Source organism: Colias philodice, chromosome 9 (genome assembly GCF_061535455.1).
Source record: "Colias philodice isolate Cphi_HAF_F1 chromosome 9, ilColPhil1 Martin Lab GWU primary, whole genome shotgun sequence".
Lineage (NCBI taxonomy): Eukaryota > Metazoa > Arthropoda > Insecta > Lepidoptera > Pieridae > Colias > Colias philodice.
In genome coordinates this window covers 12337886-12363916 of record NC_143094.1, presented here as the reverse complement: position 1 = coordinate 12363916, position 26031 = coordinate 12337886, and the positions used below count along the sequence as shown (strand labels likewise).

The 26031-nt window shown below is 34.7% G+C and overlaps 1 protein-coding gene across 2 annotated transcripts; it reads left to right on the top strand.

The window, feature by feature from the left end:
• Positions 1–61: 61 nt before the first annotated feature.
• LOC149486194 (beta-1,3-glucosyltransferase) lies at positions 62–26031 on the top strand. 2 transcript variants are annotated; one of them, XM_089699549.1, is made up of 11 exons: positions 62–261; positions 1897–1938; positions 14014–14123; positions 14507–14698; positions 14903–15051; positions 15474–15663; positions 15939–16074; positions 16770–16923; positions 22734–22843; positions 24640–25358; positions 25596–26031. In XM_089699549.1, the coding sequence occupies exons 1-11, from the start codon at positions 231–233 to the stop codon at positions 25740–25742; spliced, it is 1980 nt and encodes a 659-aa protein (XP_089555675.1). In that variant the 5' UTR covers positions 62–230; the 3' UTR covers positions 25743–26031. The 2 variants fall into 2 exon arrangements, with proteins under 2 accessions (XP_089555675.1, XP_089555676.1); XM_089699550.1 differs by lacking the exon at positions 62–261 and adding an exon at positions 1242–1727.

The following is a 26031-nucleotide window of genomic DNA, read 5'->3' as shown; positions in this document are numbered from 1 at the left end:
TAGTATAACTTAGTTTTATGATGTTAAAAATTAAAAATATTGTTTATGGTTAAACTGCAAAGTGCAAATGTCAAAACTTATTGAAGGTTGTCTGTCTTGTGTTTTCAAAAGTTCGAAAACTTTTTGAGCTTTTTGTTTTTTTTTTAAATATTTATTTTATTAAGTACGATTAAGGATTCAATGAGAAGAATAAACCATCTACTATCTAGTTAATAACGAATTATTGTACAATGCACATTCATAACATTATGAAGAGAAGTAGTAAGTAACCATTTTAAAAGCTTTACTGCATCCCTTAGCATTTCTAGAATAATTTTGAGCTGTATCTGTATGAATATTTGTTTGAAAAATAAATTTCACTCAAGTCTTATTTGTATTATTTCGCTCGAATGCAGAATACCGTGCATAACAACTTTTAAAACACAAAAACCACACAACGAATTAAAAAATATTTAAAAGTTTCATTTCATGAAATATCTAATCAAACGCAAGGCATTTTTATCATGAAATAGGTAACTACTTATAATTAAATTTTATTACATTTTAATTACCATTTCCGTAATTTATATATGCAAGAATATTCAAAACTGACTAAAAGATTAAGATTAATATAAACTTCTAGTATCATGCTAAGTTACCATTTCTATAAGTTTATTTAGTTTTATTTACCAGGTCTCAATAGTTTTTTCCATGGATTTATTGTGTTTTTTTTATATTTGTACCATATAGGCTTAGTAGCAAAACTACTTTACCAAAAATGTTGAAATTCTTTTTCAGTACAAAGAATTACATGTTCGGTACTGAATTAATTCTTTTTCGGTTGTTATGTTTGGCATTTAGACAGGAACGGGACTAGAATAATATAATAATCCCTAATAGAAGCAAGTTTCATAAAGACTCTTATTAACAGATAGTCGCACAATATTGTGTTTTGTGAAAGTTGGGTAGGATATAATAAAAATTGGCACGCAACAGATTTTTATGGCATTCATTGAATATTGAGAGTTATTATATTAAAATTGTTTGTCCATAGTGACTCCAATTGGAAAATTCTTTACCGAACAGTACTTAGGTACACACACACTTTTGGACAGGTATCAATGAATTATATAGAACAATATGCGGATAACAATAATTAGTATCTGTCTCAAATGAATACAACTGGTGGTCAACTCTGTGAACACATATTGAACAAATCCAATAGTAAAAGAATTTTGAAATCGGTCAGTGGAATTTACACTTTACTGACCGATTGACATTGTGCATATTATAGAGGTTCATAAAATTATTTGCCTTCTTTTCTAAGATACAAGCTTTTCTGAAACCACTTCACAATCACAATCACTTTACTTATATAAATTTTTATTTTGCTTTTCAAATAAGTTTTTTTTCCGCCAATATTCAGCTAATAATATTTAAAATTTTCTAAATTAAATATACGCAAAAACATTTGTCTTTTATAAAAGCGCAAATCGTGCCAAGAAATAGATTGGTAATTTCAAACAAAACTGCGATCTCTTCAAACAGTCAATTTCCGAGCTGCTTTCATGTTTCATCTAAAAATTTGCACGAAATCTTCGTATTTCCTCAACTGAAACGAACCTTTGGCTGTGTGAGTTAACCTTTCAGTTGAGTTTTGTGTTTATCTGTGGCACGGCAGTATCGGTCGAGTCATAGAGGGGTTCGCGCGCTTGCCGCGTAATTTCCCGCCAATATGATCGCGAGAGGTAAATTTTCTTAAATTAAAATAGAAAGTCAAGATATTTGTTTCTTGATATACACATATTATCAATATGGGCTAAAAGTTAAATACATCGAATTGTAAACGTATTCTACGTTAAAAAGTTATTCAAATATTATCAAATATAAAAATGATAAATTATTTATTTGTTACAGTTTTAATTCTGTTCATCTTGGCTCACGTGGCGAAAAGTTTCGGTAAGTCTACTTGATTCTATTTTATTTATTTTAGTTTTATTTATTGAATGTATCGTAGGTATTCGTATGCGATCTGTTATGACAAAACAGCTATTGTAGATATTGAGAAAAATGTTTCATGATTAGGTACTTAATTAATAAATAGATTATTATTCTTTAATAGATTATTATTATTTATAACTAGCGGTCCGCCCCGGCTTCGCCCGTGGTACATTTTTACGTTTTCTCTACATAAGAACCATCCTCGTAGTTCAAGGAATAGGTATAATAAAAAAAGAATTATCGAAATCGGTTCAGCCGTTCTCGAGTTATGCGCTTACCAACACATTTTGCGATTCATTTTTATATATAAGATTACGATTAAACTTAAATTTAATAAACAAAGAAATTACATTGAACCAGGTAACTTACTACTCACTAGGTTTTGGATATTACAAATAAATATAGACGCAAGTAACGTTACAAGTTTGAAGTAGGTATAACTTAGTAATGGCACCGAATTCCGACCACTGATTGATACGGCTAAATGAATCCTTTAAAAGATAAATTAAATACTCTAGAGGTCATAAGAAAAAATGATATTATGAAAGATTACGAACTTATATTTTAAAATATGCACATAATTGTATTTCATAATGGCTTTTTATTACTTAAATTTGGATTTTAACTGTCACGACTGGAAATTAACTGAAAGCACCATTTTCCGACCGACTGAGTACAAATACACGTGTTTCCGACCACTGAGTAGCTAGATTCCGACCAGCCAAATATTTTCTACTAAAATCAACTTTATGACAATAGAAATACAATGGAAATTCGTAAAAACCCGTTTCGTCTTTTCACTGCATCACGCGTGGACCGATTTCGATAATTCTTTTTTTATTATATTACTTGAAGTACGAGGATGGTTCTTATGGAGAGATATTTTAAATATGTACCACGGGCGAAGCCGGGGCGGACCGCTAGTTTTAATTAATATTTGAGCATTTATTATAATAACAAAAACTAACTCTATGTTAGACTGTAGTAGTTCACTGGTCATCCACACTAATTTAGAATGTCCCATTGACTACTTTGCCCAATTCTAAAATCCATTTCACCAAAAGTATTATTTCAGCTAATGAGAATTATACTTCAGCCTCTTTTTTATCACTCATGATGATGACCTGAAATAAACGCATGCAATTTCACTCAAGCACAGCGCAAGCAAAAGCAACCCAGTTGGACGGAAACAGGGAAATATATCGCACCTAGATTCCGACCAAACCTACATTTGCGTAATAAAGCCTCTAAACCGAAATTGATATTCATTTTTAGTTCATTTCTATTTCATATGTACACTTATAAAGATCTCACAATTTCGTAGTTATGCAATTATGTGTCATAAACGTAAAATATAGGGTTTTTAAACCAGACCGGTCTTTGTAAATGAATAACAAAAAAAATCAAAAAAGAGTGTCAGTTAAAACGAATATTACAAATAATCCATTAAAGTTAGCATTGGTCGCATACAGGTGTTGTATGTAAGCATAGCGTTTAGAATAAATAACTTAATACGAAACCTCCACAAAACAACATGCATAATAGAAAATTACCTTCTTTTAAAAAGTGCGAAATTCCTTTTACCGACCGATTCGGTCGGATTTCGGAATGTTGTTATTTTGACAAGCTCCTCATTCCGTCCATAATTATTTGCCCAAAAAAACCTATAAAAACACGCTATCTTGGCATGTATATTTTAAAATTAATAATTTAAAACACCAATAAAACGTTTAAAGTAAATTAACCACAAACTTACCAGAGTATTTAGCGTAAAAATCCAAATGTTTATTTTCACCGTTTTATGTTTTTTTCGCATTCAATCCAATACAAACTACACCCTCGCCTAGCTTTTCTTGGATTGACGAAATGTCGGTTAAAATTTGAAACCCAATTTTGGACAGATGACGTACGATAAGTGATTGGATCGAAAGCCTTCAGTTTCACGAATGTCGCGCGTATTTTAAACGTTTTATCAAATAAAAATCAAAATGGTCGGATAGAGGAGGCTAGTCGGAAACCGGTGCCGTTACGTTAAGTTGTTAAAACTAAAATTAAAAACAGTCAAAAATAAATTTGCATTTTTAGAATAGCTAGCCTGTATTATTAATATTAAACCATGAAATAAACACTTCACATTGTCTATCACAGTTATTATACGCAGTTCTAAATACTAAACGTACCTAGTTTAAAAAATAATTATACTTTTTCACAAAAAATAGTTTTAATTTATTCTCTATTCTCTATACAAGTATCGTCAAATGGGCGTACCCGGCGTTACAAATATTAATTTTGGAGCTTCATAAAATGTATTCATTAGGCTAATTGCACTCCCCACTCGTATTATTAAACTTTGTTTCTACTGAAACGTTTATTTACCTGTTTTATTATTTACTTTTCATTCAAAAATAGTCTCCTATTCTGTCGTATGCTAGTTTCTAATTAAATAGACACTACAATAGAATAATTTTATAATTATTAGCCTGTGTTTTCTTTTAATTTCATTATTTTAAGGTAGTTAGGAAACAAAGTATGTAGTCGACTGACCGGTTGGCTTGGTTGGTAGTGGCCCTGCCTTCCAAGCCAGAGGTCGTGGGTTCGATTCCCACCCGGGGCAAATATTTGTGTGATGAACATACATGTTTGCTCTGTGTCTGGGTGTTAATTATCTGTATAAGTATTTATTTAAAAATTATGTATTTATGTTTATCAGCCATCTGGTTTCCATAACACAAGCGAAAGCTTAGAATGGGATCAGATTGATGGACAGTTGTGCCGTGTGTGAAAATTGTACTGAAATATTAAAAAAAAGAGTTGTTTAAGTTTAATATCAGATTAAAAAGTTTGTAAGTGGAAAGTATGATTAAAAGTTCCTGAATGTAATTCATTTATATAATTCATATATTTATTTTATAATACAAGGAAAATGCACGAGTAAGTTCCACTCTTCCAAAATAAATACATGACCCTGTAGATACTGTCCTGTCAGAACGTTCTCTTTACTACACTGTGTTCAGTGTTACTACCGAATGTTACCTACACAAAAAATAAATAACAAATCGATCAAAACGTTTCGCAGTAGCTTGATTACAAACCCTGTTACAAATTCAATTTTACATAAACCTACGTACCTACCTAAGTATAGCTAGTACCTAGTACCTACCTACATATAGATATGTATTATGTAGGTATATACCGACCAAATATAAAAGCCATGAAATAACAGACCATTCGACAATTCATCACTCAAATTAACTAATCCCTTCTTGATTATCAAAGCAACTAGGGGCAAAGTAAGCGTTTACCTTGCTTCCAATCAATCAGATTGATTCGTTTGTAAACCCGGTTGGTATAAAATTTATCGTGTTGCGAATACACACCGACCTTATTTATTGACTCCGACGATACAGTCCAAAGAGCAATTTTTGTGCCGTTTGTAGGATAGTATATTTTGCGTAGTTTTGTTGCTATTTCAATTAGAGAGCAAATACGGGATGATATGGGATGGATATCAAATTGATTAATTTATTGTTACTCTTTATAAAACTATCGAAAGTTTTTGTCTCGCGTTATATGTGGGCATTATTTGCGAGAATACTAATTTAAAAAGAACGGAATTACTTATGTATTGTAACTTTCACATATAAAAAAAAAACTAATAACGACACAAATAGGTACGTAAAAATACTAAAAGTCATATGATATTTTATAATGTAAAAAAAAATTACCTCACTAAAATAAAGCCAAGGATATTCAATATTTTGTCAATACAAAGTAAATAGCTAGCTTACAGTTAGTCATAAATATCGAGAGAACAGCGGTTAATTCAGCCTTCCGATTTAAAATCTGTTAGGTTATTTGTTACTCTATTACAATTTTTATTACTAATGGCTTTAGAGTCTCCCATATTTCCGTTTTTGTTAGATTTTTCTGTCTTTGTCGTTAGTAAATAACTGCTTACTTACGAAATATAGTAAGTATTCTATTTTCAATAAACCCGAAACATAGATTTCTTAATAGTCAATATACTACACAATATTCATGGCAGACCAGCAACAAACTTGTAAGTAATAAACGCGCTGAAATTTCATACACTGCTGTACCATACCTATCGGAAAGTTACTTCCTCCAATATTGTTAAGGAAGCTTTTATTAAGAATTTACGGTAAAGTTGTAAGCTCCGTGCAGCGTCTCCGCATAATTTAGCCGTTGTATACTTAGTCAAGTTGGTGCCCAGATTGTCTTTTAGTTGAGCTACTCTCGTGTTTTCGGTAAGAAGGTACTAATTAGTTTTACGAAGAGGTATTATTTCATACAAAGTTATTACAAAAACGACCATAATGTAGTGGTTAACAAAATGTTGAAAAATTATGCTGAAGGTAGATATTACGATAGTTTTCGGCACCCTTAAAGCTTTAAGGGTGCCGAAAACTATACTATACTTTACTTACTATACTTCTAGCTAGAAGTTGCATCAAAAGCGCCGCTTTCGTGCGGGCTCGACACAGTTCTACTTTAACTGGAACGTTTCGGAGTTTTGAGTAAACACTGCATTCTCATATTTCTTTTGAAACTCAAGACAACGATGAAATGCAAAAGCTATCCAAAACAACGTTCAAATGAAAAAAATTAAAGCCAAATTATGTTGGACACGAGACCTATTATTTTATACTGTCTTTTGTTATTTATACGATGATTAAAATATTACAGGCGATAATGTTACTTTTTTTTGAAGTGAAAACTTCTTTAGCGGCGTTGGGTATAAAATCTTATACTCGCGTCAGGACACGTGGCCTGATCGAAACAGCGTAAGACGGATTTTTTTTAACCCTTATATTCCATGCGTAAGACGGATGTATGGTATACCATTCCAAAATATCAAACATGCTGAACGTTAATAATCAAGTTTTCACTTCTGCCGGCACTCCCGGAGTGCAACCCGTCTTTTTTTTAATTATGTAGGTATCTCAAATAAAGTTCTTCAGATTTAACTCCAATATTTGGCTTGTTAAGAAACAAGTTAGGTAACAACATTATATCTCAGTTATTATGAAGGTAGAAGCATGAAGTAACTAAGTTTTAAGCCTCTGCCTACGTGTCTAGCATAACATTGCGAATTTTTCATATTTCAGTTTTTCAGGACTTTTTAGTCATTTATTAATCATTGTTAAGATTGTGTACGTGTATAAGGCTTTTCCTCGATTTTTTTATGTCATATCATATCATAGTTTATAATTACATGATGACTATTGCAAACTTTTAGGTAAGTACTTAACCGCGTTTTTTGATGGTATTGTTCCTTTAATATTTTTTTTATTATTCGGAAATTTATCCTATAAATGTATAGATTAACTAATTGCTCTATGATTGGGGTATACCTAAAAACTAAAAAGTGTACTCGATGTAATTAAATGAATTTTCTTACAATGTACCTAGCTGTATGATGTCGAGCCAATTCTAAAATTAGGTTTCGTGAACTATACGTGTTTTGGCTCAAATTGAAGTATTATTATGTAAATATGCACTGCTCAATATGACTAATAAATATTAGCAGAACGGAACGTTGAAAGGAAGCCATACAGAAAACTGTAATTTTACATTGAATCAATATGTACAAAAGATAGAAAAAGCACGAAAGTTTAAAACTGTATTCGTTTTGGAAAATATTTTATTCTGAAGTAATTTATATGTACAAACATTCTATTTCACCTGATTTGATTTGTATTTACTCATACCGGAAATTTAAATCGAGAGAACTTAACGTGGGCGTTTTTAAATGTCTTCAAACCGTTTCAAAGTACTAAAAAGGATCATGCGGTATCGTAAAATCAAATATTTAAAATGTCGTAAATATATTTCATAGAAATACTACCTACTAAAAGCATTTTAAATTAACAGGAAATATTTAACATTATGCATTCACGATCCTTTGAGCATTTCAGCTCTGTTAAGAAATACGCTGCAAATATGAAAGATAAGTAATTCAAGAAAGCAAATCCACTGCAGTGCTTTCTGAAGTAAAAATATCGGTCCAAAGTTAAATCTGATAAGGCGAGTAAATACTCTTTACTATTTGAATTTCTATTTCAAGTAAACTCTACGTTCTTAGTGATCTTATTACTTGCGAGATCACAAACATTTTCGTCACTAGACGCTAATACCTACTTGACCTAGAATTTTAATTTCTCGCGTAAGAAAGAACGGAATAAAATGTAAATTTCACTCAAGGAAAATGTTGTTACATTTCTTTTGGACACTTAAATTGAAAATGACGTGTTTTTATTTTATTTTGTTCTAAAATAATAAATGATGCTAAAATTCACATACTTCCCTATTCTCCAGTGAATTAAATAAATAATGAAGTTTCGCTAAAAGTGTGTTTTTACCTGAAAATGTCAGCATGGGTCAGGTTTCCCCACTAAAAAAAAAAAAGGTATTAATAGGATCATCTTATATGATATACTTCGTAAAGTATAATTGTATGTAATGTTATTATTAGATTGACCTATAATTAAAAATATAGATACGTAAGACAGAATTTCCAAGATTTACTATTGACCTAAGCAGCGTCCTCCAGTCGAGGATGCTTATAGTTTCGAGATAGAATCTTAAATGACACGCTGACTCATATAAAACCGCTATCTCATCGTAAGCATTGTTAATCCAGATTGTATCAAACTTAAGTACTATAACGATAGTGCCACAAAGGAGCCCGTGCCCCTGTGTGAGTTCAAAGTAACCAGGAATCCAAATAACATTCTTATTTTATTTGAGTACCTGGAACGAGGTATATGTAATTTTAAAAATCAACCTTGCATGCAAGCAAGCAAGGTCTACTGGAAGATTTTTTTATTCATAGTTGGAATATAGAAACTGAGCACATTTTTATCAGCAAAAGAATAAAAAATAGAAAAAAGACATGGTGAGCCAGAAAGAAAATCCGGACATTCCATCCACTTCGATATTTCTCAATCTGAGACTGCATTTAAACTCAACACTCAATGAAATAGCTAAATGAATTCGTAAGTCGGTAAAGGTGATCGAGTCGGTTCCCACCGGAGGCCTGGTGCACGAATTATTGATGGCCACTCGTCGAGGTGCCGCCGCTTTTAGGGGTTTTATTTCTATCTCTCCCTTTACTAGGCAACGCCGCAAAAATGCCGTCGTTAGCTAACGATTCAGATAGAATTCTCTTTTTTAAACAACTACCCACTTGGGAGGATTTTTGGAGAACGCTTTTCCTAATTGCATAACTGAAATGTAATGTTTTTGAGGATTGAAAATACAGAACACATGAAATTTCTTACACAAGATTTTTTTTATATATTTTTATACTCTACCTATTCTTATTCAATTGTCTAATCAAGACAATAACGATATTCATTTCTATTAAAAATAGAAAGGATAAAGCGTAAAATTTAATAAAAGTTATAAAAATTCACAACTCTGAGCGAAATTTTTAGACATGCTAATCCTAAAATATAATATGAACCACTTATCGCTACTTGGATTTGCAGAATCGTAAATGTGGTGATATTACAGTGTCAATATAGGATCTCGGATCTGAATTAGGGATAATCCCAATAGATTTGAATGGAATCCGTCCGTTCGTAGCAATGGTTGCGAATTATTTATCATGCCTGATGCTATTTGCACCTTATCGGGATACGTCGCAGAAAACTCGACGGCAATGGAGGTATAAATGATATATTTTGAGAAAATAAGATTTCTCTAAGTTGTGAATTGGATAAGTTTAATTATATTTTTCGAAATTTTGCTTTTAAATGCTCTTAATAGTTTCAATCTTGTGGTTGGGCAACTATAAAGGATAGTTCACGAATTATGAAGTTGACTAAGTTAGGCGGTAGTCCGGAGTTATCATAACATAAGCTGAAATTTTAAGTGAGCTTTCAGGTTCAAATCTGAAAGTATGATGAAGTATCGAAAAATACTTAAAGGAATAGCTTTTGTATTTTTATGCCACTGAATATATATTAGTAGTCTCTTAAAATATGTCCTTTTGATTCAACTACTGTTCAAGTTTCCAATGATAAGCTTATTGAACGATCGTACGAAATTTAAGCATATTCTCTTTAGGAAAGTTTTAAAATTCCCATCCTACTTTGACTACATAAATCATGAGCGCGATTCGCGCTCGACCAAGTGGAAGAATCTCACCTTTAAATCCCTTATCCATGACCCTATCTTCAGAAGGGAATGTTGGATAAATCCGCGAGCGGGCCAAGTTGCCGCCATGAATAATGTAGACGATCACCTGAGATGCGACACATTAAAACCTCGTTGGCTGTACTTTATGGCACTTAAGTCAGTTTGGATACTGCTCTATTAGATATGCTCGATGGCTAATTGCGTTGGAGGAGCGCAGATAAAGCGCGGTTTTGTTTTGCATACTGCATCTTATGATAATCTATAATAGAATGATAAGTCTTTTATTAATGGGATAGGTCTGTCCCTTTTTTATACATATGTATAAGATAATAAAATGTATAGGTATGAACTTGGAAAAAGACAGACTACTTTTATTACGGAAACAACAATCGTAGCGAAATAGGGGATGAGTAATTTTGCTAATATATAAGCGTTGTCAGCCGTATTTGAAATAGTTGCTTTCCAAAAATATGTAGTATTTTTTCCAGCGGCATTCTAATAACTTTTCAACTCGTTTTGATAATAATCAACATAGATTTTTTGCCATTCGTTATTCGTAGCTGTTCTATTCAACCGACGCTTTTAAGTAATTTACATACTATATTTTATTCATAGCGTTTATTTTAGGAGAAATTCTAATATTATTGACGCCAATAGCTGGCACGCATCCTCAACTTTACATACGATAAAATTCTCGAAAGTTTCAGACTGCATCCAGCTTCTGAGGTTATTATCTTCTGAATTATTCATCGACCTTTCTGATGTTTGTCATCTCTACATTTGTTGGATTTTAGACCATAAAGTTTTGTAGAACTGAACTGATAAGAGAATTTTCAGTTATTGAACAGACTCAGTATTGGATACATTTATGAATGTTGGTTATTTGTGTGTATTGATTCCATTTAATTGATTAATTGGCAGATTTAAACAAGATTGAGAAATAAGGCATATAAGGATCTATAAAATCTAGAATCTTTTGATAATGGAATTGTTTTGGGCTCACTTAAGCGGAGAAGGCATGTATCCCTAAAATTTAATATTACAATGGACCTGCTTTTGATAGGAAATTTCTCCTAACTGGAACAAAGCACAAGTAGAATTGGCCAGTATAATTCCATACATGCATGTGTCTTAACAGGTATCAAGTACCATTGCAACTAATGGCGAATTAAACACAATTCTACAATTTGCCGTCTTGGAGCATTGAGCCGTTGATACACTACTAAATAAATATGAGTTATGTGCCAACATGATTATACGGAAATGCCATCCAAGCCTACCCTGTTATCATATCAGATATCTGATTAATCTTCAGTTCGACACAATCCATACATGATGCCTCAATTGATTGATGTTCCCTCCGGCTCTGCATAGCTATTTGTCATAATTTGATGATGTCGTTACCGCAGGCTGTGTAGTGCTTTAATGGCATAGGTATGACAATGTGGTATCGATTGATGATAAATGTACCGTGAAGTGTTCAAACGCTTCGGTGGCGGCGTTATTTACGCGACGTATTAGTTCGATAATGATTTTTTAATCATGTCCGTAAGCACATTTAGTATACTCAATTAAGTAACTTTTGTACTAACTTTCTTTTTACATTTAATTTAATATCATATATGACTACTCCACCCGTTAAGGACGCTGTCACAAATCTGCGTTACTCAAATTTAGGTATCTAACGACGTAACTTTGTTCGCGGCAATATCACGCTCACGTAAACATAGCGCATTCCATTTTATAGACCATCTTCATACTTGATATTATTTTTAATTTTTGATATTATGTATTTTTATTGAAATTGATTCCAGAAGATTACTAGGAACTTTAATAATTCATTTTGTTACTTTTATTAGTAGGTACGATCCTAATAAGTATGTTAGTATATTCAAACAACTTAAAAAAGTGTGACTATTTTACATCATTATTTCATTGAATAACAATCTATGAATTGTATACAATATCAAAGCTTTTTAAGAAATGTAGAATTATTATCATACATATGATGTTACCGGCACTGTATTAAATCCGGCATTGTATACAATTCTTAGTAAATGTATGTTATTCCGAAAAATAGTCGGAATGAAATAAATTATAGGTATTCGTCACATAACACATTACCTAGGATACTCTTAAATCTGAACTTTTCCTACGTAGCAAACACATTTGCAAGTGTGGGTAGTTTTTGGGGTAGCTATTAACCAATATGAGGTCAAAACTAAAATCCAAGATGGCGCCGACGAAAATTTTACATCTTTTCGTCATGGGTGTCATTTTCAAGGTTTTGGAGTAGCTCTTAACAAATATGAGGTCAAAACTAAAATCCAAGATGGCGCCGACGAAAATTTGACTTTTTTCGTGATGGGTGTCATTTTCATGGTTTTTGGGGTAGCTATTAACGAATATGAGGTTAAAACCAAAATCCAAGATGGCGCCGACGAAAATTTGACTTTTTTCGTGATGGGTGTCATTTTCATGGTTTTTGGGGTAGCTATTAACGAATATGAGGTTAAAACCAAAATCCAAGATGGCGCCGACGAAAATTTGACATCTTTTCGTCATAGGTGTAATTTTCTTAATAATAAAGAAGTAAACTAAAATAAAATAACAGATTTTCGTCGGCGCCATCTTGGATTTTATTTTTGACCTCATATTGGTTAATAGCTACCCCAAAAACCATGAAAATGACACCCATGACGAAAAGATGTAAAATTTTCGTCGACGCCATCTTGGATTTTATTTTTGACCTCATATTGGTTAATAGCTACCCCAAAAACCATGAAAATGACACCCATGACGAAAAGATGTCAAATTTTCACCGGCGCCATCTTGGATTTTAGTTCTGACCTCATATTGCGTAATATCCACCCCAAAAATCATGAAAATGACACCCATCACGGAAAGATGTAAAATTTTCGTCGGCGCCATCTTGGATTTTATTTTTGACCTCATATTGGTTAATGGCTACCCCGAAAACCATGAAAATGACACCCATGACGAAAAGATGTAAAATTTTCGTCGGCGCCATCTTGGATTTTAGTTTTGACCTCATATTAGTTAATAGCTACCCCAAAAACCATGAAAATGACACCCATGACGAAAAGATGGCAAATTTTCGTCGGCGCCATTTTGGATTTAAGTTTTGTCAAATTGCTTTACCCCACCAATCCGTTCAACAACCCATAAAAAAAGAGGATCTCAGTCAACATAATTTTTAAAACATAATTTTAAATTACAAATAACTGGAATATGAAACTTATACAGTTTACTCTTATAAAGTATCAAATATTTCAAATCACGAAAACGACAGTATACGCACAATAATCTTTTTCTAATTCGTTTTTATTTTTGGGACGAGGAGCGATACACCCGTCCTTCCAAGAGCGCTTCTGAGCGCGGTCTGACGACCCGCGAGAGCAAAATGTATGAAGAAATCGACAAGTATTTTTAATTTAGCTTATAATTGAAATAAAATTTTGATTTAGATACAAAAAAATTATCACAATCTATAAAGGACTATATATCCCTCAATAATTTATAGGTAAGAAGATAGATTAGGCTTTTAATTTTCTTAAAAGTGTACCGGTTTAGACCCCATTTTTTTGCATTTTATGCGATCATTGTGCTGGGAAAATCGTATTTCAGTGACAATTTTGTATGACGTCGTACAATTTTTATAAGATCATCGTAGAACTGAATATATTATCTTTAAATTAAGATATTACTTTGTTCTCACGTGTAAGTGCTTTGAGTTAAAATTGTACCGTAAAATAGCGGTTTTTGTTAAAAAACTGTTATAGCACCCTTAACGTAATTTTACCATACATTTGGGAAATATTATTTTAACGAAAAGTTTATTTGCAGACTCTACAAATATTGTGTTCACAATAATAAGTCAATCGGAGCCTTATCATGCGAGCGTCGCAAGTCGGCTCAAAATGGATATTGAGAACCAAATATATGAGTTAGAAGGGGTAAGTTGAGCTTACTGTTATTTACGGCAAATGAACTACTACCATGTTAGAGATAATATGTGAAAATACACTATAAATCATATTTTATTATTATTAGAAAGTTTGTTAGTTTGTAACTTTATTGTCGGAACATATTTTTGCCAAAGCTTTGAACTAATTAACGGTATCTCATACATTTATATTAGCCATAACGCTCTCTTCTCTTACATAAAACTATAAAAAAATCTGCCACAAAGTTTCGTATTATTTTAATTATTATCTAGCGGGATGCAAAAGTGCACTTAACGCACGAAGACACTACCCAAACACTTCCTTTGCTTATGTAAAATGTTCTGTCCAAAATTTCTTGGCCTACTTTTCCAATTAGCTCCATTATTGTGTAGCGGGAAGCAAAAGTGCACATAACGCACGAAGACTTCGCAGTACCCGGAGCGTGGACGATTATACCTCTGCTCCGACCACTAGTCACTAAATATAAGGGGAGTGACGTACGATGGGTTGTGTTCGTGGAGCCGCATACCGCTGTAAGATGTGGGAAGCTGGTTGATGCGTTGGGTGTAGCGGATAAACAGAAGGTAGGAGTTAGAGAGATAGGTTACTAACACAACATTCGATCTTCAAAAACGGCACACTAACGCACTCAGGATTAGACGTCAAAGTGAGATAGAAAAATTTGCCATATTTCGACGTTTGGTATTTGGACGTTTCTAAATGGTAATATGAATATCATCTTTTTAAGTACCTATTCGATCGTATAAAATCTTAATTATTTGTGACAGGACACAATGTGGATAGGTTATCCTCTAAGTGATGATGAACCAACTATAATTCATCACTTCACTGTTTTCGAAGAGCTAGAAGAAGATGGTGGATTCGTGTATCCGAACTTTGCTAGTGGATTTGCAATGAGGACGGAATTAATTGAAAGGTTTGATTCGAAACTTCTTAATTCTGAAAAAAAATCGATAATTGATTTGTATTATAATGAATGCATTGAAATTAAATTATTGTAGTCTTTAAAAATGACGCTTTAAGTAGTATTTGCTTCTTTCATAAGTATACACACAGCAACTATTCGCATATCGTATTGTTTAAGACATGCTTTTCTAAATTCGACTCCCCTTTCTATATTTAAGTAGAGGCAGCGTTAACTCATACGGCCTTACTAATAAAAAGTTAAACAATGGATACATTTCAACCATTTTCTACCATAGCTGTGGCCTGCTCTTGCTCACATGAATCGTCAATCATAAGAACAAGACAGGTTATTGCAATAACTAATCCATTGCATAGCGAATGGGTAACATTTTATGAGTAAGACCCAAGGTAAGACCGTTAGTCTCTTTCCAGTCTCGTAAACAAAATCGAAAGTGGCGAAAGGCAACTAGAAGCAGATTTCTCGATAGACCCGGCATTTGAATTAGCTCGGCTTGTGTACGGGTCCAAAGACCAGCATGGTCCTCTACTGACTCCAGACCTTAGTTTCTGTGTCGTCTCCATGGATAATTGTGCTACGTATCCGAGACAGTTTGAAACTTGTGTGAGTATGGTTTTACTTCTGTAGAATTTTTCTATTAAAACAATGCCCAGTCGTTACAACGTTAAGTTTCCCGACATTTCTCATGGAAACCCTCCCAAAAACTCACAAAAAAAAGCGTGTGCACGGCATTTGTTTTTGGATTCTTTGATAAGATTCAAAGATATCAAAATCGTCGCTTTACTCTATGACGCAACCTTGAAATTTTACTCTCAACGTAGGTACCTAAAGAATTTTCACTTCCAAACTTGTGGAAATAACCCCCAAACCATCGGCAGGGCAGTGCGATATCTGAGAGCGCGGTATACTTCGCGGTGAAGACTTGGAGCGGCTTTCATGAATCACGAGCGAGGGTCGTTAAGAAGACCTGGGGCAAGCATGTCACTAATCTGCACTTTTTTAGCGATCTGGAAGGTGGGTTCTTAATGAAATGTTGAGATATAAAGTATGAAGTAATAAAAAAAAAGATAATGAAATGATATAAAAAAATTATGAATCGCCCATTACAAAACTTTGCCTAAAATATGCGTAGGCAGTTTTGCTTCGGTCTTTATTTTGGCGTAAATAGATTCACTATTTGTTATTGCACGCCTCATAAGCGAAGCGTTGAGGTGGGTACTACTGTCACTTCGCGCAAAACATCTGATTTTTCAAACTTAAAATGTCTTTATGTATCATACATTGCACTTGTAAGATAATACATACACACACATATTAAGAAAAAACACTATTTTTAACGTTCATGATATTTTTGATGTCATTTTTGTTATTTAAACTAGTTAAAAAACAGTTTAAAAAAGTTCTGTCTTGGACGTCCGTGTGTCTGTATGTGCGGATCCTTTTTCTTGTTAACACGATAGCGACCGAAATACTTTACTAATCGAGTCTTTTTTTTTCTCTTACGCTTGAGTATGCTCAGGAATAGAACCCTTTCATTTTTCAGGGTCTGATTCGATGTGGTTTAATTGTTATTAAATAAACAAAAATAATAATTAATTAATATTTATTAAAAAAAAATTATGAGGCGTGCACTTTTGGATTTTCCAAATTATTTTACATTTATGACAGAACCCTATAAGTATGAATTTAATTTATTATTATTTCAACAGATCCAACATTACCATCTACGAATCTCGGAATACCAAATACCAAAACGGGTCACTGTGCCAAAACGATCGCCATTTTGAAAGAAGTGCTGCGTAGAGTTGAGAAGATGCCGCAGATCAAGTGGATATTCCTAGCTGATGATGATACTATTTTGGGGTGGGTTTTAAAAAATATATAAACTATGCCTTCTTACTTGTGCCATTATTTTATTTACCTAATAAAACTATTTTTTGCAAACCATCTGTTCTTAACTTCCTATTAAGCCTCCTTCCATTCCATGGCACATAATAATATCTCAGTAAGATAATTATTTTTTACCGAATTTTATAAAAATGTAAAAGTTATGGAGTTAACGTACGTGCACGCATACACGTACACAAACACACACGCACACGCACACGCAAACACAAATACAAGTCACTTTTACAGTTCGCTGAGAGCCACGGTTCGCAACAAACGTGTTTGTCGAGTGTATTTACTGTTTAACTGGTGAATAAGACGTTTCGTTCCGCTCGAACGGTTCGTGCGTTATCAAATGGATGCATTCGATAATGCACCTTATTTACTATGGAGGAAGACATAATTGTCGAGAATATAGACCATACTAACATTTTAATTCAACAAAATGTGGAGAATTCCGAGAATTGTTTATTAGAAAATATGATTCAGCAAAACGATATGGACAATTCAAATGAAGTGGAAGAGGCTAGTTCACGGCCAAATAAAAGAGCTCGGGAAGTTGATGAAGAGGAGATGTGGGTTACCGTAGGTAGAAATGGAAAGAGGTTAGCCCAAAAAGTTGATCTGTACATAAATAGTACCGAAAAGCTGCCTAAGCAGTTTTCATTTGCTAAATTGTTAGAAGAGAACAACATCAGTAGTGTGAGCCGCATTAAGTATATTAACCCTTATAAAATATTTATTCAATTTGAAAAGTCTGAAAGTGCGGAAGAACTAATCAATTGTAAGTCTCTGCAGGAGCTTGACTGGAGGTTTCAAAAGCCGCTAGAGGTTGTAGTATCTTATGGTGTAATTAAGAATGTTGAAGCCGATTTGAGCGAGAAGGATATATTAGACATTATCTCGAGCAGCAGTGATATTATTTCAGTCAAACGATTAAAACGAAGAAATAATACTGGTAATGGATGGGAAGAGAGTGAATCGGTCCGCTTGGGATTTAAGGGTTCATCATTACCAGCATATGTATACATCTATGGGATGAAAATAAATGTGGATCCATACGTATTTCCAGTTACTCAATGTTCTAAGTGCTGGAGATTTGGGCACGTTCTACGTGCCTGTCCAAATAAGAAAATAGTGTGTCCCAAGTGCGGTAAGAACCATGGGAACTGTGAAACTACTGCATTTAGGTGTGTCAACTGTACGAGGAACCATATATCTATGGACAGATCGTGCGGGGTGTTCTTGAAGGAGAAACGACTGAGGGCTATAATGGCCGAGTTCAACTGTTCTTACAGAAAGGCGTTGCAAGTATATGTTCCTCCTGAACCTGCTCCACTAAATGATGAACAATTGATGCCCCCAATATCGGCATTACCCAATCAGATAGCTGCGTCCATATCTGAGGCCACACAATCTCAGGATACTAACTCAACTACTTACGCAAGCGTGGCACGCACTCCCAAACGATCCAGTGTCAATCAACATCAACGGAACGTACCTCAACCCGTGGAACAGACTCGTAAAAAAGAGAAGAGTAAGAGAAAGAAACTAAGCCAGGATGAAGTATTTAATTGGGATGTGTCTTCAGACTCAGAAGCAATAAATAATGATGAAGACGGTGAATCGGAAAACGAAGAGCAATCCAGAAAGGAAAAAAAAGAGAGAAGAGAGAGAATCAGATCTACGTTAAATTATAGACAATTACTGACAAAATTATATGCGTTAGTAACTAACTCGGAAGTAGATTTGAAAAACAAAATTATCCAAGGAGTGACAATATGTATTGAGTGGTTGACATCTGTAGTAGGACAGTATATACGTAGTTTGCCTTTTAAAAATATGTTTAGCTCATTATGGGTATAAACAAAATAAATATTATTCAATGGAATGCACAAAGTATAAGAGCTAAGCGTACAGAACTTGACCTGTTATTAAGTACGGAAAAAATTCACATAGCAGCTGTGTGTGAAACGTGGCTGAATAACGATATTATGTTTAAGATAAGTGGTTTTAATATATTCCGTCATGATCGAGAAGATTCGTATGGAGGTGTAGCCATTATAACTCACAATTCTATCAGAGCCCAATTACTGCCAGTACAACTGTCTAACTCAAACATTGAAGTAGTAGCTATCAAAATTTTCAATTGTAAATATATCGAGTACATAATCTCCGTTTATTGCTCTCCGTCAATACGAACTTCTCAACATGATTGGGATGAATTGTTTTCTATTTGTAGTCAAAAAACTATTATACTGGGTGATTTTAATGGTCACCATGTAAGTTGGTCATGTAAGACAGATCCGAGGGGTAACAATATTTTTGACTCTTTGATAGAAAGTAATTTTGTGTCGCTTAATGATGGACGACCTACGCGAATAAAATATGTTAACGGAAGGTTACAGGAATCTTCACCGGATATTTCAATTGTATCGTCAGATATAATAATGCATTTAGATTGGAATGTGACGAATGAATCACTAGGTAGCGATCACTTGATAGTCAAAATTAATATTTCATACACGAATACATCGCCGAGTTATATTAAAAAAAGAAATTATAAAAAAGCAGACTGGATAGAATACCGTAAATATATTGAACATAACATTTCAAATTTCCATATAATTGAAGATGAACCGCAAAAAAGTTATGACCTATTTCTTAGCATTATTGATGGAGCCGCTGATGCTCATATTCCTTTTTATAAAATTAGTCATGACCCCACAAAACGTTTTATTCCTAAGCCTTATTGGAGTCCTAATCTCTCAAAGGTAGTTGCAGAAAGACGTCTGGCTCTTACTTTATTTAGAAAAAATCCAATTCCTGCTAATTTGAATAAATTAAAGGAACGTATTAGTATTGCCCAAAGATTAATTAGACAGGCCAGAAATGAAGCATTTTCCAAGTTTTGTTCCTCACTTGACGAAACTACTTCTGTAAATGAGCTATGGCGTAAGATGAGGTGGTTGAAAGGCCATAAAATGTCCAAGTCTCATGTAGACGAAGGGTTAGCCAATGATCTTCTGCATAACTTGTCACCAGATTTTGTATGTTCAAAGAATCCAATTTTTTCCTCGAAGAATATAAAGATAGAATCATCCTTTTCACTTAATGAACTTAAAAGATGCATTAAAAATAAAGATACTGCACCCGGAGACGATCAGATATCACATTCAATGATTAAACACCTACCAGAAAATGCATTAATAATCTTACTAGAGTTATATAATTTATTTTTCACACTCAGTTTCGTTCCTTATCAATGGCGAGAAATTTATGTTATTCCCATTCCTAAAGTCGGTCGCGATCCCTCTTCAGTTTCAGCGCTAAGACCAATTTCTCTTATGTCCTGCTTTAGTAAGATTTTACATTCTATGTTGAGGAATAGGTTAGAATGGTTAGTTGAAGGTAAAAATCTATTTCATGAGGAGACAACGGGCTTTCGAAAAACTAAATCTTGTCTTGACAATCTCACTAATCTAGTGAGTAGAATTCAGCTAGGATTTTCCAAAAATTTATTAACAGGTGGATGTTTTATTGACATTCAAAATGCTTATAACAACGTTGACATTAAAGCACTTCTTTTAATTTTGGATCAGCTCGGTGCTGGCTCTAAACTTTGTAAATATTTATGGACTTTTTTGAAGGAGAGAAATATTAATATAAAGATCGGCAATACTACATTATCCCGAAGTACAGGACGAGGTTTGGCTCAGGGAGACCCATTGTCCCCTCTATTATTTAATATTGCAACTCTCCAGGTTAGCAAACAGATTTCTAATGTTATGATTTCTCAGTATGCTGATGACTATGTTTTGTATATTTCGGGAAAAAATGTTGAGTATGTATCTAGGGAATTGCAAATAGCTTTAAACAAAATAAACAATATACTAGGTGAGTTAGGTTTAGATATTTCTCCAACTAAAACCAAGCTTTGTATTTTCAAAAGAGGTGTCAATAGACAACAAATGTCTCTTAATATAAATAATACTACAATCGAAGTAGTTAATGCTGTTAAATACTTGGGAATGTGGTTAGATCAGTCTTTAAAGTGGAATATACATATTCAAAACTTGGTCTATAAAATATCTAGATACTTAAATATTATCAAAATTCTGGCTGGGGCATCATGGGGTGTTCATCCCAGACAGCTTAGAAGATTGTACATTGCTATAATAAGGAGTAGACTAGACTATGGATGTTTTTTATATGATAATAGCTACCAGAAGTATACAAGTAAATTAGATAAAATACAAAATCAAGCAATGAGGGTAATAGGTGGTTTTATAAGAACTACTCCAATACATGCCATGGAGAGTGAACTTAGCCTCTCTCCATTGCATGTACGGAGGGCGTATTTAGGTGGTAAATTTTTACTAAAAGCCAAAGCTCGATCAAATAATGTAACTATTCATATATTAGAAGAATTATATACACTAAAAGATAACAATTATTGGCGTAATAAAAAGAAGCCATTACTTGTGATTCTGTATGAAAAATTATCTAACATTAATATTTATAATACTCGGCAATTGGAGATGTTTTCAATGGATACCTGGGTCACTAATATCAATTTAGATAATATAGTTTATGTTAGTATTCCTAGTATAATTAGTCCCAAACGAAATTATAGCTCATTAGATTTAAACTTAGCATGTATGGATTTAATTAATAAGCATTATTTTAATTATTATAAAATATTCACTGACGGCTCCAAGGATGGGGAGGGGGTCGGCTCTGCATTCTACGACATCCAATGCGATATAAATTTAAAACTAAAAATTAATAACAATTACTGTTGTATAATGGAAGCAGAACTAATATCAATTTGTGAGGCTCTGTTCTACGCAACTTCGTTAGTCCAAAATAATATTGTGATATTTAGTGACTCCAAAAGCGCGTTGCAGCATTTAATCCGCTGTACTTCGGGCCTACCAGGTACCCCTATAGCTTACACGATTTTAAGTCATATTTTAAATTTAACTGGTAATTCCAAAACAATTAAACTACAGTGGATTCCATCACATTGTGGACTGGAACATAACGAGCGAGTAGATATGTTGGCTAAACAGGCTATTTCAGATGGAGTGGACTATTATATGTTACCTTATTACTCGAATTGCATTTGTTTAATTAAAAACTACTGCTATAACCTATGGAAGGAATATTTTGATGCGCGTTCAAAAGAAAAAGGCATATGGTATAAAACCGTCCAGCCACAGCCGCTGAGGATTCCATGGTTTGAGCATCACAGCCTTTGTAGAAAGGACATAGTTTTGATTATGAGGCTGCGTACCGGGCATGTCCCATCAAATAAGTTTGCGTTTCTGATGAAAAAGGTTTTGTCACCGAATTGTGAACAATGCGGTGTTCCAGAGGACATAACGCATGTATTGATGGAATGTTCCCGTAATGCAGCCTACCGTCTATCGAATTGTAGCGACATATTGAAAACGTTTGCGGACATCAACATTATTTTGTCTAACCCCCATTCGGAAGAAATAAAACGTATTATCAGACTATATAATATGGGTTGCGCCTCGGATCAGTCTCATTAAATTATTTTTAGTTAGATATATAATTATTAAATTACTGAATTTATATACCTGTGTACGTATGTGTATGTGTGTACCTGAGCGACATAATCATTTTGTGATTAAGCTCATTAAATAAAGATTTGAAAAAAAAAAGAAAAAAAAAGTCACTTTTACTTTTTGACTCTAAAACAGCTTCTTTCTAATCAGAATATTATATCTAATAATATTTATTTCCTTTTTCATTAGTGTGCGAAGACTATGCGAAGTGCTGAGCTGTTACCGCGGGGGTGGTGACGTCACCATACTGGGCGAGAGATATGGATACGGCTATGGAAAAACTGAGACGGCTAGTAAAGGTAATTTAATTATTTTATTTACATGAAATCGAAATTTTCTTTTGAATAAACTTTTTCAGGACTGTTTTTCATTTAAGGTATGCACTCACTCATTAATATTATAAATGTACGGTTTAAAATCTACCTTAAATACATTCAAATTATAAATATAATTTTTCACGTTCTTACTCTGTTCAACAATGGAATTATTATTTATGTTGCTGGAATAAACCGGCAAATACTATCAAATAAAATATGTATTATCTGGAGTTTACATCCGCATTGAAATTGACATTGAATTAGTGATGTTTATCTCAATAATAATAGTGATGTTTTTCTCAATATTCATATCGCCGTCATCTGGTTGAATTTGTTATTTGATTGAGTGACTAGCGCGTTCATTAAATGACGACTTTCAGTTTAATGACTAGGCTGAACGTTGATTTAAATTCAATTGTAGACTTGAATTGTAAAATGAGTGCGTTGTAGATAAATATAATTATGAAAGCTCTCATAATAATTTATATGTAAAATTACAATTTAAAAGTAACTCAATCGATGAACTTAATTATTTATTCTCATAATCAATTACAATATAGTATTGATAATCATTCAATTATCAAATTATAATTAAATTTCATGTCATATTCAAAATAACGATAAAAACAATACAAATAACACGTGCGCTCACTCACAAGAAACAATACAAACGAAACCCTAGCACGTAAGAGATAAGGTTACATTACAATAAAAGCTGTATTGTTCTGCTATGTATGAAAATTTTAACTTACGGCGTTTACATTTTGTTTACAAAACTTATTAAAATGATTACATAATTAATTAACCTAGGTAAAGTAAAAAAATATTCTTATCCGCGTGCCGCGAAGTATCTCGTCGAATATAGTTAGTAGTAGATATACCTAACGTCTTTGTTTAAATTACATCACCCTTTATTTATAAACAATTGCAACATAAAAACAATAATTGTCCCCTTCACCCTCATAAGCTAGTCTGCGCGCGAGTGAGACAGACAGACTTTTCATGATGCGTAAGCACTATGACGTCACGCCGCACGCGTCTTCACAGACACTACACATTTACAATGTTTAAATGTGTTGACGTTCCAGCTCTTCTTAATCGGCCAATAAGTATCTACGCTGGCGGCGGCATCGCGCGACATCAAAGACGTTTCCTTACTGTAGGAAATAATATTGTAATACTGTGCTTCTACCATCTCTTTTTGAAGCGGGTGGCGTGAGCGGGAAACGTGTTATGTCGCTTCGACGCACTATGCGTTAATTTAGGGCCGGTGCAGATATAGCGAGGCACAGCGCAGCGTATTTTTCATCGTCAAACTATTATTGACATAGTCCTCATTAAAATAATATTCAAAAAAATTAAAATTATTAAAAGTAATCTAATCAATAACATGTCCCAATCCATCATTTTATTCGCGATTGTACACGTGTATCTCTCGAAAAATTGAAAAACGAATCACGATGAGTGCGTCAAGTAAGCGAACGAAGACTCGAGTGTCCGTGCTCGGCGCTCGCTGGCGCTGGTATTCGCGGGCATGCGCTTCGCTATATCTGCGCCAGCCCTGAGATTAGCTGTAAAAATATTTATTGAAGTGAAAACGCGTTGAGCACTTTTTCTGTAATGGGTATAAAATCTTAAACTCGCGTCAGGACACGTGACCTGATCGAAGAAGCGTAAGACGGATACCATTCCAAAATATCAAACATGCTCAACGTTAATAATCAAGTTTTCACTTCTGCCGGCACTCCCCCAGTGCAACCCGTCTTTTTTTTTCATAGGCTACGACTACATAACCGGCGGCGGCGGCACCGCGCTGAGCGTGGGCGCGGCGCGGCTGCTGGCGCGCTGCAGCTGCGCGGCGACACACGCGCCGGACGACATGTCGCTGGGCGCGTGCGCGCTGCGCGTGCGCGTGCCCGTCACGCACTCGCCGCTGTTCCACCAGGTGCGGCACTATACACACCGCTCCTGTATACAGTGTGTACACTACTGCGCGGCGACACACGCGCCGGACGACATGTCGCTGGGCGCGTGCGCGCTGCGCGTGCGCGTGCCCGTCACGCACTCGCCGCTGTTCCACCAGGTGCGGCACTATACACACCGCTCCTGTATACAGTGTGTACACTACTGCGCGGCGACACACGCGCCGGACGACATGTCGCTGGGCGCGTGCGCGCTGCGCGTGCGCGTGCCCGTCACGCACTCGCCGCTGTTCCACCAGGTGCGGCACTATACACACCGCTCCTGTATACAGTGTGTACACTACTGCGCGGCGACACACGCGCCGGACGACATGTCGCTGGGCGCGTGCGCGCTGCGCGTGCGCGTGCCCGTCACGCACTCGCCGCTGTTCCACCAGGTGCGGCACTATACACACCGCTCCTGTATACAGTGTGTACACTACTGCGCGGCGACACACGCGCCGGACGACATGTCGCTGGGCGCGTGCGCGCTGCGCGTGCGCGTGCCCGTCACGCACTCGCCGCTGTTCCACCAGGTGCGGCACTATACACACCGCTCCTGTATACAGTGTGTACACTGTACACGCGGCGACACACAACTAACAAATAACAAAAAAACTAGCTTCACACACTTACAAGTCAATAAACATCAAAAACTAATCACACCCAATTTTGAAACTTCTCTCCACCATAACATCCTAAATGCCATAACAGAACCTAAATAAGCAGGGACGATAACATCCCCAACTTAATTTAAAAAAAATCTCCTACAGGCCCGACCACAAGACTACCCGCGCGAAGTGCTAGCTCGAGACAGGCCGGTATCCTTCCACCGCCTCCCGCGTGAACCTGTTAAAGTCTACGCGGCTTGGTTCCAACACGATGATCTAGCTCTTAGTAGTTTTAGGGACGAACTGTGAAATTAATTAGATTGTATGTAAAAGAAGAAAAATACATTGTTTTATGTGACACTTTCTCCGTTTTATTGTAAAAACTTAAATTGTCCTGATTGAAATCCAGACTTAAAAGTGGTAATTTGGTATAAACATGTCTTTGTATATTTTAGACCCTGTTTTTTAGTCTGTGTTTTGTAATGAGACGGAAAATGTATGATTGTAATGATATTATGTGTTACCGGGTGTAGATACCAACACAATAAGCGATATTCAAAAAAGGCACACTAAAGCACAAAGTAAGTTAGCATGATTT

Excerpts from the sequence above, each read along its gene's own strand:
- LOC149486194 (XM_089699549.1), top strand. The coding sequence starts at position 231 with ATGCACATTCATAACATTATGAAGAGAAGTA. Across the intron at positions 14,124-14,506 it reads AAATATATGAGTTAGAAGGG|CGGGAAGCAAAAGTGCACAT; the intron begins GTAAGTTGAGCT and ends ATTATTGTGTAG. Across the intron at positions 16,075-16,769 it reads CTTTTTTAGCGATCTGGAAG|ATCCAACATTACCATCTACG; the intron begins GTGGGTTCTTAA and ends TTATTTCAACAG.